The sequence below is a fragment of the Mercenaria mercenaria genome, chromosome 8 (genome assembly GCF_021730395.1).
Source record: "Mercenaria mercenaria strain notata chromosome 8, MADL_Memer_1, whole genome shotgun sequence".
Taxonomy (NCBI): Eukaryota; Metazoa; Mollusca; class Bivalvia; order Venerida; family Veneridae; genus Mercenaria; species Mercenaria mercenaria.
This window is the reverse complement of record NC_069368.1, coordinates 80700124-80718307: the sequence shown is the minus strand read 5'-3', so window position 1 is coordinate 80718307 and position 18184 is coordinate 80700124. Positions and strand designations below refer to the sequence as shown.

General features: G+C 37.1%; 1 protein-coding gene across 3 annotated transcripts in view; it reads left to right on the top strand.

Annotated features, from left to right (window-relative positions):
- The window catches only part of LOC123565991 (methionine aminopeptidase 1D, mitochondrial-like), a 29226-nt gene extending 16762 nt beyond the window's left edge, over nucleotides 1-12464 (top strand). For all 3 annotated transcript variants that reach the window (XM_045359786.2, XM_045359785.2, XM_053550257.1), the window contains exons 5-8: nucleotides 3960-4123; nucleotides 5214-5311; nucleotides 5713-5769; nucleotides 7751-12464. In XM_045359786.2, the coding sequence (XP_045215721.2) occupies nucleotides 3960-4123; nucleotides 5214-5311; nucleotides 5713-5769; nucleotides 7751-7920 (489 nt within the window). In that variant the 3' untranslated portion in view covers nucleotides 7921-12464. The remainder of the gene's footprint in view (nucleotides 1-3959; nucleotides 4124-5213; nucleotides 5312-5712; nucleotides 5770-7750) is intronic.
- Nucleotides 12465-18184: the final 5720 nt, after the last annotated feature.

Here is an 18184-nt window from a genome sequence, read left to right as displayed (position 1 = left end):
TCATCAGATGGTGGGCTATTAAAATCACTCTGCGTCCGTGGTCCGTCCGTCCGTCCGTCCGTCATTCCGTCCGTCCGTCCGTCCGTCCGTTAACAATTTCTCGGTATCGCATCTCCTAAGAAACTACTGAGGGGATTTTGACCAAACTTTGTCAGAATGATGTATTGGTACCCTAGTTGTGTCCCCCTGAAAATCAGACTGGTTCAACAATTTATGAGTGAGTTATGGCCCTTTGTTTATTTCTATATTTTACATAGATTTATATAGGGAAAAACTTTGAAAACCTTCTTATCCAAAACCACAGAGCCTAGGGCTTTGATATTTGGTTTGAAGCATCATCTAGTGGTCCTCTACCAAGATTATTCAAATTATTTCTCTGGGGTCAAATCTGGCCCCGCCCTGGGGGTCACATAGTTTATAATGACTTGTATAGGGAAAAACTTTGAATAACCCCTTGTCCAAAACCACAGGGCCTAGGGCTTTAATATTTTGTATGTGACATCATCTAGTGGTCTTCAACTAAGATTGTTCATATTATACCCCTGGGGTCAAATATGGCCCCGCCCTGGGGGTCATATGGTTTACATAGACTTACAAAAGGAAAAACTTTGAAAATCTTCTTGTCCAAACCACAAAGCCTAAGGCTTTGATACTTGTAATGTAGCATCATCTAGTGGTTCTCTACCAAATTTGTTCAAATTATCGCCCTAGGGTCAAAAATGGCCCCGCCCCGGGGGTCACATGGTTCATATATACAGACTTATATAGGGAAAAGCTTTTAAAATGTTCTTGTCAATAACTACAACATTCAAATTTGGACCACATGTATATTTTTGAGTGGCAAGATGAACCTTGACATGAGTTGACCTTGATTTTGACCTAGTGACCTACTTCCACATTTCTGTAGCTACAGCCTTCAAATTTGGACCACATGTATATATTTGAGTGGCAAGATGAACCTTGACATGAGTTGACCTTGATTTTGACCTTGTGACCTACTTTCACATTTCTGTAGCTACAGCCTTCAAATTTGGACCACATGCATAGTTTTGTGCACTGGAAAAAACTTTGACCTTGGTTTTGACTTAGTGACCTACTTTCACATTTTTAGCTCACCTGTCACAAAGTGACAAGGTGAGCTTTTGTGATCGCGCGGTGACCGTCGTCCGTCGTCCATCCGTCCGTGCGTCCGTCCGTCCGTAAACTTTTGCTTGTGACCACTCTAGATGTCACATTTTTCATGGGATCTTTATGAAAATTGGTCAGAATGTTCATCTTGATGATATCTAGGTCAAGTTCGAAACTGGGTCACGTGCCATCAAAAACTAGGTCATTAGGTCTAAAAATAGAAAAACCTTGTGACCTCTCTAGAGGCCATATATTTCACAAGATCTTCATGAAAATTGCTCAGAATGTTCACCTTGATGGTATCTAGGTCAAGTTTGAAACTTGGTCACGTGCCATAAAAAACTAGGTCAGTAGGTCTAAAAATAGAAAAACCTTGTGACCTCTCTAGAGGCCATATATTTCACAAGATCTTCATGAAAATTGGTCAGAACATTCACCTTGATGATATCTAGGTCAGGTTCGAAACTGGATCACGTGCCATCAAAAACTAGGTCAGTAGGTCTAAAAATAGAAAAACCTTGTGACCTCTCTAGAGGCCATATTTTTCATGGGATCTTCATGAAAATTGATCAGAAGATTCACCATGATGATATCTAGATCAAGTTCGAAACTGGGTCACGTGCCATAAAAAACTAGGTCAGTAGGTCTAAAAATAGAAAAACCTTGTGACCTCTCTAGAGGCCATATATTTCACAAGATCTTCATGAAAATTGGTCAGAACATTCACCTTGATGATATCTAGGTCAGGTTCGAAACTGGATCACATGCCATCAAAAACTAGGTCAGTAGGTCGAAAAATAGAAAAACCTTGTGACCTCTCTAGAGGCCATATTTTTCATGGGATCTTCATGAAAATTGATCAGAAGATTCACCATGATGATATCTAGATCAAGTTCGAAACTGGGTCACGTTCCGTCAAAAACTAGGTCAGTAGGTCAAATAATAGAAAAACCTTATGACCTCTCTAAAGGCCATATTTTTCATGGGATCTGTATGAAAGTTGGTCTGAATGTTCATCTTGATGATATCTAGGTCAAGTTTGAAACTGGGTCACGTCCGGTCAAAAACGAGGTCAGTAGGTCTAAAAATAGAAAAAGTTTGTGACCTCTCTAGAGGCCATATATTTCATGAGATCTTCATGAAAATTGGTCAGAATGTTCACCTTGATGATATCTAGGTCAAGTTTGAAAGTGGGTCACGTGCCTTCAAAAACTAGGTCAGTAGGTCAAATAATAGAAAAACCTTGTGACCTCTCTAGAGGCCATATTTTTCATGGGATCTGTATGAAAGTTGGTCTGAATGTTCATCTTGATGATATCTAGGTCAAGTTTGAAACTGGGTCACGTGCGGTCAAAAACTAGGTCAGTAGGTCTAAAATTATTAAAATCTTTTGTCCTCTCTAGAGGCCATATTTTTCAATGGATCTTCATGAAAATTGATCTGAATGTTCACCTTGATGATATCTAGGTCAGTTTCGAAACTGGGTCATGTGCGGTCAAAAACTAGGCCAGTAGGTGTAAAGATAGAAAAACATTGTGATCTCTCTAGAGGCCATGTTTTTCATGAGATCTTCATGAAAATAGTGAGAATGTTCACCTTGATGATATCTAGATAAAGGTCAAAACAGGGTCATGTACCTTCGAAAACTAGGTCAATAGGTCTTAAATAGAAAAACCTTGTGACCTCTCTAGAGACCATATTTTTCAATGGATCTTTATGAAAATTGGTCAGAATTTTTATCTTGATAATATCTAGGTCAAGTTCAAAACTGGGTCACATGAGCTGAAAAACTAGGTCACTATGTCAAATAATAGAAAAAACGACGTCATACTCAAAACTGGGTCATGTGGGAAAAGGTGAGCGATTGAGGACCATCATGGTCCTCTTGTTGAAGGTACAGGAGTCAAATTTGGACCATATGCATAGTTCCGTGTTTCAAAATGAAATTTGACATTGATTTTGACCTAGTGACCTACTTTCACATTTCTCAAGCTACAGCCTTCAAATTTGGACCACATGCATAGTTTTGTGTACCGAAAAAAAACTTTGACCTTTACATTGACCTAGTGACCTACTTTCACATTTTTAAGGTACAGGCTTCAAATTTGAACCACATGCATAGTTTTGTATTCCGAAATAAAATTTGACCATGATTTTGACCTAGTGACCTACTTTTATATTTCTCAAGCTACGGCCTTCAAATTTGGACCACTTGCATAGTTTTGTGTACCGAAATGAACTTTGACCTTTACATTGACCTAGTGACCTACTTTCACATTTTTTAAGGTACAGGCTTCAAATTTGGACCACATGCATAGTTTTGTATTCCGAAATTAAATTTGACCTTGATTTTGACCTAGTGACCTACTTTCACATTTTTGAAGGTACAGGCTTCAAATTTGGACCACATGCATAGTTTTGTATTCCGAAATAGAATTTGACCTTGATTTTGACCTAGTGACCTACTTTTACATTTCTCAAGCTACAGCCTTTAAATTTGGACCACTTGCATAGTTTTGTGTACCGAAATGAACTTTGACCTTAAGATTGACCTCGTGACCTACTTTCACATTTCTGTAGCTACAGGCTTCAAATTTAGACCACATGCATAGGATTGTGTACCGAATCAAACTTTGACCTTGACATTGACCTAGTGACCTACTTTCACATTTCTCAAGCTACATCTTTCGAATTTGGACCACATGCACAGTGTTGTGTACGGAAATGAAATTTGACCTTGAGGTAGTCAATAAGTCTTGAAATTTGGAACACTCAAAAATGGCACATTGGTGGGCGCCAAGATCACTCTGTGATCTCTTGTTTTTCTTCAGGTGTTTTATCATGGTTACCATGGTGATGTGTCAGAGACATTTATGATTGGAGAGGTAGATGAAGCTGGTAGAAAACTGTTGACAGTGGGTAAACAGAGTTTAATGGAAGGAATAAATGTTTGTAAACCAGGTGCCAAATTCTGTGATATTGGAAAAGCAATAAGGTATTTAAAAGATAATTGTCTAATACTGTTGTACACATTACACATCAAAGAGCAAAGTGTATTTTCATCTACTTTACTTTTTTTTTTAAAGAGAGAAAAAAAAGTTTTCATTGTTGAAATCAGTCTTTGTTTCTTCAGACTTTGATGTCGTATCGGTTTTGTGTTATCATAAATTTCAAAATGGCGGTCGGCCTGAAACGTGCGTGACCTTCGGATTTTCCGAAAATTGCTATTTTCAGAAATAAATGCGACCGGGTAAATGGCGTTTCCAAAAAATGATTTTGGTACCAAATTAAACTTCAGAATGTATATCTTGCATTGGTACATGGTGCATGTCTGAAAAATTCGTATTTTCTGAGAAAAACACGGTCAACTTTGGTGGACTATATCTTTGCGTATAAGTATCGTACGAATATGCATCAAGTTGTAATGTATTCATAAACCTTTTTTTCTGATTGGATAAATTAAAGTCATTAATATTCATAGCTATTAACCAGTCACATATTGAAACAAAGACACATGGTGTCACGCGAACGCTGCATGTTTACTGTTTATATCAGATCGGGCGTAAATTACCATGGTCTGTTGGATAACAAGATCATAAATCCGATAATATGGCAATAAATTAACAAATAAAGTATGCAAGTTGTAGATAATTTTATTAGCATTTTAAACATGTATATCTTGTTTTGATTGATTGTCATTTGATGATTTTACATGAAAAAGTTTACGACTGGGGTCAGATTTCTGCAGTTTTCCAGTTAATCTGGAGGCTTATCAGTGATAACCTGGGTTTGCTAGACATAATTATCTCCCTTCGCTCAGAACCTTTTTCTATATTAGCAGAATAGATTCTGTTCATATGTTGCTTAAAAATACCAATAGCCTTGAATTTAGGTAATTCTAGAAAAGGCCTGAATCAGATGTAGATCTCATTTTCCATTTCTATTCAGTTGTACAAACTATTCTATATCTTTTTTATAGGTAACTGATCTGTTCTCCCTTTAAAAAATACATATATATCCTACATCCAATTAATTTTTTTCAGTGACTGTACATGTAATTGTCATGATTCACAATTTTTTTTCAGTGAGCATGCTTACTCAGAGGGTTTTGTAGTAATACCTCAAATCACAGGACATGGAATAGGCTCATACTTTCATGGACCTCCAGATATATTTCATGTTCGTAAGTACATGTACTTTGTTTGCTATTTGATATCTTTATTTCATAAAGCTAAAATCTTCTTTTAGTGATAAAAAAAACACCAACCCAGTTGAATACACCACAGCAAGAAATATAGCCTCAAGAGCAGTTAATTTGGCTTGGTGTCACTAATGCAGAGTTTAAAAAAAATTGTGTTATTAAATTATTTTCTTCAGAGATGTAAAGCTTCTCATTGAGGTATTTAAGCCCATGACAAACTTCAGTTTTCACAACTTAAGTGTGTTGTTTACCCAGTTTTCATGGATTGCGCAAGTAAAAAGTTCTGAATGAGACATAGTGGCATAGGCGAGGCATTATTAGAAAAATGTCTTGGATATCTGTCAAAAACATTCTGAAATTTACTTTTCTTTTTTCAATTTCAGCCTACGAAACTCCAGAAACAATGAAAACAATGGAACCAGGCATGACCTTTACTATTGGTATATATATAATAATTATGTAACTGATCAATATATGTCTGGCTGGTAACAGCGTCACAGGGGTGAAATGTTAGACCTGGTAATAGTGCCCCAGGAGTAAAATGTCAGACCCGGTGACAGTGTCATAGGGGTGAAATGTCAGACCTGGTAACAGTGTCACAGGGGTAAAATGTCACACCCGGTGACAATGTCATAGGGGTAAAATGTCAGGCCAGGTAACAGTGTCACAGGGGTAAAATGTCAGGCCAGGTAACAGTGTCACGGGTAAAATGTCAGGCCTGGTAACAGTGTCACAGGGGTAAAATGTCAGGCCAGGTAACAGTGTCACAGGGGTAAAATGTCAGACCAGGCTACAGTGTCATGGGTAAAATATCAGGCCAGGCTACAATGTCACGGGTAAAATGTCAGGCCAGGTAACAATATCACAGGGGTAAAATGTCAGGCCAGGCTACAGTGTCACAGGGGTAAAATGTTAGGCCCAGTAACAGTGAACAGGGGTAAAATGTCAGGCCAGGTTACAATGTCACATGGGTAAAATGTCAGACCAGATTAGAAAGTTACGAGAAAAATGTCAAGGTAATGGTGTCACAGTGGTAAAATGTCAGAACTGGTCACAGTGTCACAGGGGTAAAATTTTAGACCAGGTAACAGTGTCACAGTGGTAAAATGTTAGAACTGGCACGGATAAAGTTTTGAACCTGGTAACAGTGCCACAGGGGTAGAATGTCAGGCCTGGTTACACTGTGACAGTGGTAAGATGTCAGAATCCAAATAGTACATTCATCATCAGCATCATCATCCAAGTATAGAGCTGAGATCTTGAAAGAACACAATTAGCTCAGGGAACATTGCTTCTTCAGTAAAATTTTACTAAGACAAACTAACATCAGAAGTCCATCCTAGAAGCAGCCTTTAAACATTGTTAAGATATGTATGTTAGACCTTCCTCTACAGTCCATGTAAAATAAATAGGTTGAACGAAATTACATGAGGTCAGCAATATTGGACACAGTCATCAAGCATGGCACCTTCTAAATAAATCAGCTGCAAAGTGTATTGTTGCATATTGTCCAGTTTGTTGATCTTGAATCCCAAATGGCTGATAGTCCACAGCCAGGTCTCTCAAAGACTACCAAGCCGAATGCGTTCAAGCTTCACACCTCTTTGGCATCATGAGATGACCTCAAGGGGCAAGTTACATAACTCTAGCTTTTATTTTGTCAAAATTATGCTCCTTTTTAACTTAAAATTTAATTATTAAGCCAAATGATTTTATACTTCACACCTGATTACTTTGGCTTCATGAGGTGACCCCATCTGGCTGCTGGCGTAACTGTAGCTTTTATTTTGTCAAAATTATGAACATTTTGAACATAATAATTTTATGACAGTTTTGTTATAAAGCATGTGTATCAGAAATTACTAGACCAATTGTTTTGCATGATGGGATGACCTCACAATGTTTTTATCTTTGGCTTACATATTAGCAAAATTATGCCCAGTTTTCAACTTAGAAAGTTTTTCTAAAATTTTTGTTTGTAAGCTAGGCTTCTAATGGTCAAGTGGGATGTCATAAGGCAGTTCTGGTTTTTCAAGTGGTTCGGCCTGATTGCACATAGGGGTTGTTGGAACTTTAAAAGAAGACATTTGAACAACTTTTTTCTAGATCTTTACCAAACTTGATCTTTAGTATCTGATCAAATTTGTGCAGAAATGTTCCAGTTGACTTCTTCTTTCTTGCCATAATCCTATATATCATATTTCAAGATGAAGGTGTTTGTTGCATTCATCTTTTGGGCCTTCATGGTGTTCCTTTTGTACTTTGAATTTAACTACAGTTTTCAAACTGGTAATAAGATAATAATTATGCATTCTTAATTTAAGACCAGGTTTCTGTTTCTTGTTTGTTTAAGTTGTGGAAGCTTGTTAACCATTAGGTTAGAGTAAATACACTTAAAAATATTTATTTCTTCTATTGCAGAACCTGTGATATGCGAAGGTACAGAGAAGTATAAATTGTGGCCAGACAAATGGACTATTGTGTCCAAAGACAACAGTCGGTCTTGTCAGTTTGAACATACAGTACTTATTACAAAATCAAGGGTAGAAATAATGACCAAATGGTATTACAATGATTATGGTGAAATATAGATCATTATATTTAAAGGAGACACTGGACAAGCTTTCATTCTATCACATGATCAGGGTTAGAAATGGTAATGAAGTAGTTTTATAGCAAGTACAGAAGTTTTAAGAAAAGAGTACTAAAACTACACTGCATATGTATGCTAAATTACTGTGTATGTACTTCAGAATCTCAGTACATAAGATTTAAAGATTTTAATTAGCTGCAATTTATATCTGAAATATGTATCTAGTAAATACCATGACAATATTATATACTGGATAAATGCAAGGAAGAAGAATATAATTTGATAGTCCATGTACATGGAAGTTTCAAGCTTCAATACTTTGAAGTTAGTACATGGAAAAGGTGATACTGTTCATGAAATGAAAAATACAAGCATTGAAATTAGTACATGTAAAAAAAAAAGATTTTTTTTTTCATGACATAAAAGTGTCCAGTTCTGAATTTAGTTCATGGAAAAAGGTGATATTGATAACATGAAATTTAAAGCATTTCAGTGCATGGAAAAAATAGTGATATTGATAATAACATGAAATTTAAAGCATTTCAGTGCATGGAAAAAATAGTGATATTGTTCATGACATGGAAGTACTGGAAAAATCATATTGATACACATTTCATGCATTAAGTTCAGAACAGGAAAGAAGTGATATTGGTAATGACATGGATATTTTAAGTTGCACGGAAAAAGTGGTATTGTTCATAGGCAATTTCAGACCAGACTAGTACAAGAAAAAAGTGATAGTGTTTGTGGCAGGAAAACAGCACCTTTTACAGCTGAAGAGGAGGCAGTAATATAAACTTGCTGGAATGAAAGTGGGACCATACACTTCAGGATATGGAAATAAAAATGGTAGCTGTAAAATTACAGTATTTTGTTAATAACAAAAGTGTTATGAAATTGTTATCAATACTCGTGAGTGAACTATGTTAAAATGTGCCATTTTTGCAGACTGATGTTTTGTTACTTATTTGCTGTAAAATGTTTTAACATGTTATATTATCATACACTGGTACTGATTTCATTTGCCAGTTATATGATACTGAATGTCAACAGATCCATTTTAGCTACTTGCAGTCAAATGAAAAGTCCTTAATGTAAAAAATGAACCTTGCTTGTAACATCACATCGAATGCCAGCAGGGTCTTCTAGCAAGACTATAATTTTTTTCAAATAGTAAGGTTTGTGCTGTCACCCTTTCATGGAGGTCCACATCACAAATTTTTTGCATGTAAACAGATTTCTCTTAAACTTTTAAGGTCAAATGCTTTAAAACTTCACAGACTGAGATATTTTGCATCATGAGATGAACTCACTACACAGGTACACAACATAGCTCTAGCTTTTGTTGAAATTATGACCCTTCTTAACTAAGAAATGGTTAAAGTTTTGCAAGTAAGCACATTTCTAAAAAATACTATAGAATGCAATGCATTGAACTTCATACATATATTAAGCATTATTAGAAAACTTCATAGGGCAAGTGTTTTAACTCTAGCTTTCATTTTATTGAAATTAGGCCTCTTTTTAGCATAGAAACTTGTGAAAGTTTTGTATGTAAGCATGTTTCATGTCTAGGTGTTTTAAGATTTCTCAGGTCTTTGGCAACATGAGATGACCACACTTGACAAGTTTCATAACTCTTGCTTACACATTGTCAAAATTATGCCCCTTTATTTTCCAACTTAGAATATGTTGCTATATAGCTTTAATGTGTAAGCTGGTATTAGGTTGAAGGGCTTCAAATGGTTGAGCAAGCTTGAACAGCTTTTGTCAGATATTTGCAATCAACCAAAAAAAAAAGTCCTAAATATATGAAACAATATAGAACTTGCCACAAACTTGATACTGAATGTCAGCAGGTACTGGCAGTCAAAAAAAGTACTTAATTAAACTTGCCAGTAGCAGGCTTGTTCACTGTTTTATTTGTCTTGTTCAGTTCTTGCTATTTTATTGTGAAGATACAGCTTCTCCAATCTCTGAGAATTTCATGTTAAAGGAATATCAAATGGTCTTCCAATGCATCATATATTAGTGTTAATATGCTGTGTTTGTCTTAGTAACCTTGAATAACCTTGTGTTTTACAAAACCTTTGTCTCTATTTGAAAACTCATCTTTCTGTGCTTTCCTAGATTTTTTTTGTGTGTCTGGATTGCAGTTGTTGGGTTGCATTAAGAATTGCCTTTGTTTGTATGTCTGTCCATCCATCTGACTTTGTGTCATACATATATCGAAGAGTCATGGAACATTATAGAATTGTTATTCAGATTGTGAAGTTGTGTGTATAGATGCCATAAGGACTTCACTCTGCCAGAACAGTGTTATGGCCCTTGAAAACAACATACTTTTTTTATTCTCAGTTCATTTTGTATCATGTTTCATTAGTTATTGTCACACATGTCTCAAAAGGTATTTAATCAAGAGTCACAAAACCATGTGTGAATATTATTCAGCACTAGGGAGTTTTATTTGGGAATTCTTGTCACCCTTGACTTAGAAATTTGCATAGAAGCACATAAAAGTTTGTGACACATGTATCACAAAAATTACTTGATCTTGAGTCATGAAAAGCAGCTTTGATTTTATTTGGAATTTACCCTTTGTCATATGTCGCTGTATGACATAAATTGTGTTGGTATGACTCTTAATACAACAGATCAGCCTTTCCATTGTATTTACATGTTCATCTGAAAGCTTGAGCATTCATCTTCAAGTTCAGGGAGTTTCTTCTCAGGTACTCAGCTCCTACACCTTAGCCCTCAGAGCCATACACCTTGGCCCTCAGAGCCCTACACCTTAGCCCTCAGAGCCCTACATCTTAGCCCACAGAGCCCTACACCTTAGCCCTCAGCCCTACACCTTAGCCCTCAGAACCCTACACCTTAGCCCTCGGAGCCCTACACTTTAACCCACAGAGCCCTACACCTTAACTCTCAGAGCCCTACACCTTGGCCCTCAAAGCCCTACACCTTAGCCCTCAGAGCCCTACACCTTGGCCCATTTTACGTGCAGTTTTTATGCCCCCAGCATCTACTGATGCGGGAGGCATATAGTGATTGTCTGTCCGTTCGTCCGTATGAGGTTAACCAAATGGGACAGTTTCATGTAGCACCAATACCCCTTACTAGAATGACTTGATACTAATGCAGATATAACCTGTGACCATTCCTCGTCTTCAGACATCACCTGACCTCAGTTTGACCTTGTCCTTGACCTCATTTTGGACTTAGGTTGCTTTATATGGGCCATCTCTTGGTTAACCAAAGGGGACCATTTCGTCTAGCATCAATACCCCTTACAAGAATGAATTGATACTAATACAGATGTAAACTGTGACCATTCCTCATCTTCAAACATCACCTGACCTCAGTTTCACCTTGACCTTGACCTCGTTTTGGACTTAGGTGCAAAATCTATCAACAAGGATGCCACTGGGGGCATCAAGCGTTTATTGAACACAGCTCCTTGCTTTAAATTGTGTTGGTATGACTCTTAATACAACAGATCAGCCTTTCCATTGTATTTACATGTTCATCTGAAAGCTTGAGCATTCATCTTCAAGTTCAGGGAGTTTCTTCTCAAGTACTGTCAGAGCCCTTCACCTTAGCCCTCAGAGCCCTACACCTTAGCCCTCAGAGCCCTACACCTTGGCCCATTTTACGTGCAGTTTTGTATCACCTGTTTTTAAGGAGTCTGACCAAATAGAAATCTTTGTTCTTACAGTGCTACCTGAGACAGATCTACAAGAGGATTTTCCGCCTATAATTCTTTTGTCCTGTCCCTCGAAGCTCAAAAATTTGTGCATCTTGTTATTAGACTGAAATTTTTATTTCCTGATTAATGATGGACTCTACAGTATTAGTAGACTCAGTATTAAAAAAATAATACAGGTGAGTATTCTCAGATAATACAATTTTGCTTACATGCTAAGCATTAATAGAACTAACAAAGTTGTTTGTAGCCCCCTTGATGCATGTGCAGACCTCCTGAGGTCAAGGCCATTTATGTTCATAACAGCATCCCTGAAAACGATAACTAGTCATAGTAAATTAATATTAACTAAATGAATGATGTACAATGACAATCTATATAATAATGATACAAAATAATCACTATATTTCATAACGTAACATATAAGAATAGAATTATATTTGTATAACATACCCTAGTAAACAGTTTTGAAAAAGTGTACAATGTATCACATGTTTGATGTTTTCAAGTTACGTTGGCTCTGACAAAGTTTTGGGCAGTTTAAACTGAATGCTTTGGGTCGTGACAGAGCCCATGCATGTTGTAATTAATTTGTACTTATCTCAAAGTTTTACCACAAAGAAGATTTAGAAGAACAATATTATTACTGCACATCACAAATTATGCGATCCTTTGACAGTATGATTCTGTATCATTGTCTTATAAGCCATATTTGGCTGGGTGTATAACACATGTTGTTTTTATTTTTAACTGTACATGTTAGACTATGTATATACTGTTTAAACAGCTATACGTGTGACACTTTAATGAACAATAAAATTGTGTAAAGATTGGATCTTGTTTAATATAAATCCTTGGAAAACTTATTTTTAGCTCACCTGTCACAAAGTGACAAGGTGAGCTTTTGTGATCGCGCGGTGTCCGTCGTCCGTGCGTGCGTCCGTCCGTCCGTCCGTAAACTTTTGCTTGTGACCACTCTAGAGGTCACATTTTTCATGGGATCTTTATGAAAGTTGGTCAGAATGTTCATCTTGATGATATCTAGGTCAAGTTTGAAACTGGGTCACGTGCCTTCAAAAACTAGGTCAGTAGGTCTAAAAATAGAAAAACCTTGTGACCTCTCTAGAGGCCATATATTTCACAAGATCTTCATGAAAGTTGGTCAGAATGTTCATCTTGATGATATCTAGGTCAAGTTCGAAACTGGGTCACGTGCCATTAAAAACTAGGTCAGTAGGTCTAAAAATAGAAAAACCTTGTGACCTCTCTAGAGGCCATATATTTCACAAGATCTTCATGAAAATTGGTCAGAATGTTCACCTTGATGATATCTAGGTCAAATTCGAAAGTGGGTCACAAGCCATCAAAAACTAGGTCAGTAGGTCTAAAAATAGAAAAACTTTGTGACCTCTCTAGAGGCCATATATTTCATAAGATCTTCATGAAAATTGGTCAGAATGTTCACCTTGATGATATCTAGGTCAAGTTCGAAAATGGGTCACATGCCGTCAAAAACTAGGTCAGTAGGTCAAATAATAGAAAAACCTTGTGACCTCTGTAAAGGCCATATTTTTCATGGGATCTGTATGAAAGTTGGTCTGAACGTTCATCCTGATGATATCTAGGTCAAGTTCGAAACTGGGTCACGTGCGGTCAAAAACTAGGTCAGTAGGTCTAAAAATAGAAAAACCTTGTGACCTCTCTAGAGGCCATATATTTCATGAGATCTTCATGAAAATTGGTCAGAATGTTCACCTTGATGATATCTAGGTCAGGTTCGAAAGTGGGTCACGTGCCTTCAAAAACTAGGTCAGTAGGTCAGATAATAGAAAAACCTTGTGACCTCTCTAGAGGCCATATTATTCATGGGATCTGTATGAAAGTTGGTCTGAATGTTCATCTTGATGATATCTAGGTCAAGTTCGAAAGTGGGTCACGTGCCTTCAAAAACTAGGTCAGTAGGTCAAATAATAGAAAAACCTTGTGACCTCTCTAAAGGCCATATTTTTCATGGGATCTGTATGAAAATTGGTCTGAATGTTCATCTTGATGATATCTAGGTCAAGTTCGAAACAGGGTCATGTGCGGTCAAAAACTAGGTCAGTAGGTCTAAAAATAGAAAAACCTTGTGACCTCTCTAGAGGCCATATATTTCACAAGATCTTCATGAAAATTGGTCAGAATGTTCACCTTGATGATATCTAGGTCAAGTTCGAAAGTGGGTCAAGTGCCATCAAAAACTAGGTCAGTAGGTCTAAAAATAGAAAAACTTTGTGACCTCTCTAGAGGCCATATATTTCATAAGATCTTCATGAAAATTGGTCAGAATGTTCACCTTGATTATATCTAGGTCAATTTCGAAACTGGGTCAACTGTGGTCAAAAACTAGGCCAGTAGGTATAAAAATAGAAAAACCTTGTGACCTCTCTAGAGGCCATATTTTTCATGAGATCTTCATGAAAATAAGTGAGAATGTTCACCTTGATGATATCTAGGTAAAGTTCAAAAGAGCGTCACATACCTTCGAAAACTAGGTCAATAGGTCAAATAATAGAAAACCCTTGTGACCTCTCTAGAGACCATATTTTTCAATGGATCTTCATGAAAATTGGTCAGAATTTTTATCTTGATAATATCTAGGTCAAGTTCAAAACTGGGTCACATGAGCTCAAAAACTAGGTCACTATGTCAAATAATAGAAAAAACGACGTCATACTCAAAACTGGGTCATGTGGGAAGAGGTGAGCGATTCAGGACCATCATGGTCCTCTTGTTAAAATGTTATTAGAGTGCCTGAAGTAGTTATTGGCATGAGGATATAGTCCAAGTGCTTATGTCAGTAATATCTCAGACACTCCAAGACTCAATGGCTGAGTGGTTAAGGTCGATGACTTTGAATCACTTGCCCCTCATCGATGTGGGTTCGAGCCTGACTCAGGGTGTTGAATTCTTCATGTGAGGAAGCCATCCAGCTGGCTTACGGAAGGTCAGTGGTTCTATCCAGATGCCTGCTCATGATGAAATAATGCACCTCCACCATCAATGCTGGAATGTCACCATATGTTGTATAATTGTGTCAGTGCGATGTTAAATGCAACAAAATCATGTTCTTAGTTTTGCCAGACAGTCTGAGCTGCTCTTGACTTACTTGAAATTGCAAAAACATGACAATGTCCTCTTAAGCATTTCTTATCCAATGTTAACCAGACTTAATCAGAATATTTATGGGCATTATATCTTGGCCACAAAGCCTGATGGATAGTCTTTGTCATTTTGGAGTTATGGTCCTTGAATCACACAAAATTAAGAACATTGACAACAGTCTCTTCAATAAGAAGAGTTAATGTAAGACTGTTTTATTTATGATGTTGTATCAAAGTCATTTTTGACTCTAATTTTTAGCTCACCTGTCACAAAGTGACAAGGTGAGCTTTTGTGATCGCGCGGCGTCCGTCGTCCATCGTCCGTCCGTGCGTGCGTCCGTGCGTCCGTAAACTTTTGCTTGTGACCACTCTAGAGGTCACATTTTTCATGGGATCTTTATGAAAGTTGGTCAGAATGTTCACCTTGATGATATCTAGGTCAAGTTCGAAACTGGGTCATGTGCCATCAAAAACTAGGTCATTAGGTCTAAAAATAGAAAAACCTTGTGACCTCTCTAGAGGCCATATATTTCACAAGATCTTCATGAAAATTGGTCAGAATGTTCACCTTGATGATATCTAGGTCAAGTTCGAAACTGGGTCACGTGGGGTCAAAAACTAGGTCAGTAGGTCTAAAAGTAGAAAAACCTTGTGACCTCTCTAGAGGCCATATTTTTCATGAGATCTTCATGAATATCGGTCAGAATGTTCACCTTGATGATATCTAGGTCAAGTTCGAAACTGGGTCACGTGGGGTCAAAAACTAGGTCATTAGGTCTAAAAATAGAAAAACCTTGTGACCTCTCTAGAGGCCATATTTCTCAATAGATCTTCATGAAAATTGGTCAGAATGTTCAGCTTGATGATATCTAGGTCAAGTTCGAAAGTGGGTCACGTGGGGGTAAAAACTAGGTCAGTAGATCTAAAAATAGAAAAACCTTGTGACCTCTCTAGAGGCCATATTTTTCATGAGATCTTCATGAATATTGGTCAGAATGTTCACCTTGATGATATCTAGGTCATGTTCGATACTTAGTCATGTGGGATCAAAAACTAGGTCAGTAGGTCTAAAAATAGAAAAACCTTGTGACCTCTCTAGAGGCCATATTTCTCACTGGAACTTCATGAAAATTGGTGAGAATGTTCACCTTGATGATATCTAGGTCACGTTCGAAACTGGGTCACGTGCGGTCAAAAACTAGGTCAGTAGGTCTAAAAATAGAAAAACCTTGTGACCTCTCTAGAGGCCATATTTTTCAATGGATCTTCATGAAAATTGGTCAGAATGTTTACCTTGATGATATCTAGATCAAGTTTGAAACTGGGTCACGTGGGATTAAAAACTAGGTCAGTAGATCTAAAAATAGAAAAACCTTGTGACCTCTCTAGAGGCCATATTTTTCATGAGATCTTCATGAATATTGGTCAGAATGTTCAGCTTGATGATATCTAGGTCAGGTTTAAAACTGGGTCACGTGGGGTCAAAAACTAGGTCAGTAGGTCTAAAAATAGAAAAACCTTGTGACCTCTCTAGAGGCCATATTTCTCAATGGATCTTCATGAAAATTGGTGAGAATGTTCAGCTTGATGATATGTAGGTCACGTTCGTAACTGGGTCATGTGCGGTCAAAAACTAGGTCAGTAGGTCGAAAAATAGAAAAACCTTGTGACCTCTCTAGAGGCCATATTTTTCATGAGATCTTCATGAAAATTGGTGAGAATGTTCACCTTGATGATATCTAGGTCAAGTTTAAAAGTGGGTCACGTGCCTTCAAAAACTAGGTCATTAGGTCAAATAATAGAAAAACCTTGTGACCTCTCTAGAGGCCATATTTTTCAATGGATCTTCATGAAAATTGGTCAGCATTTTTATCTTGATGATATGTAGGTCACATGTGCTCAAAAACTAGGTCACTGTGTCAAATAATAGAAATAACGACATCATACTCAGTTCAACACTGGGTCATGTGGGGATAGGTGAGCGATTCAGGACCATCATGGTCCTCTTGTTATTATTCTTACTTGTTTGTAGTAGGTTTATTTCATACTTTCTCTCATGCAAATAAGAAGACCAGTAATTGTACCCCCCGACAACAAAGTTGTAAGGGGGGGTATACTGGTTTCAGGTTGTCTGTCTGTCTGTCTGTCTGTCTGTCCGTCTGGTCGTCTGTCCGTAGACGCAATCTTGTGCGCACCATCTCTCCTTATCCCCTTGACAGAATTTAATGAAACTTCACACAAGTGATCAGTACCAACAGTAGTTGTGCATGGGGCATGTTAGGTTCTTTTAGAAAAAAAATTTGCAGAGTTATGGGACTTTGTTTTTTTGTTACTATACTATATACATAGACACAATCTTGTGCGCACCATCTCTCCTCATTCCCTGGACACAATTTAATGAAACTTCACACAAGTGATCAGTACCAACAGTGGTTGTGCATGGGGCATGTTAGGTTCTTTTAGAAAAATGTTTTGCACAGTTATGGGACTTTGTTTTTTGTTACTATACTATATACATAGACACAATCTTGTGCGCAGCATCTCTCCTCATCCCCTTGACACAATTTAATGAAACTTAACACAAGTGATCAGTAACAACAGTAGTTGTGCATGGGGCATGTTAGGTTCTTTCAGAAATTTTTTTTCCAGAGTTCTGGGACTTTGTTTTTTTGTTACTATGCTATAGACATAGACACAATCTTGTTGGCACCATCTCTCCTCATCCCCTTGACACAATTTAATGAAACTTCACACAACTGATCAGTAACAACAGTAGTTGTGCATGGGGCATGTTAGGTTCTTTCAGCGACAAAAATTGCAGAGTTATGGGACTTTGTTTCTTGTTAACATACTATGTACATACAGTAAGCATATGCAATCTTGTGCATGACTAATCTACCAAACCCTTGCACACAATTTAATGAAACTTCACACAAGTGATCAGTACCAACCCTAGTTGTGCATGGGGCATGTTACATTCTTTTAGATAAATATTCTGCATAGTTTTGGGACTTTGTTTTTTGTTACTATACTGTATACATACAGTCTATATACATACAGTCCACATAATTATGCAGTCTTGTGTGTGTCAAATTGCAATGTACTGTGTCAGTGCATGCGGGGGGTACATTCATCACCTTTAGTGATAGCTCTAGTTTCATTTTGCATAAAATGTTTTGTAGATGCTTTAAATGACTTGTCAATATGGTTGCAGTGTAATCTTGACATATTATAAGACACTTTGAAAGCAACTTTTTCACATATTTTATTCTAGAATTTTGTTTTGTTGAAGTAACATATGGTATGAATATATTGTCATATATTTTTATGTACTGTGTACACTCAACACATATATAGAGAGCATATATGGGAGAAAAAATTGTTATTGGTAAAAAGAAATTTACACCACT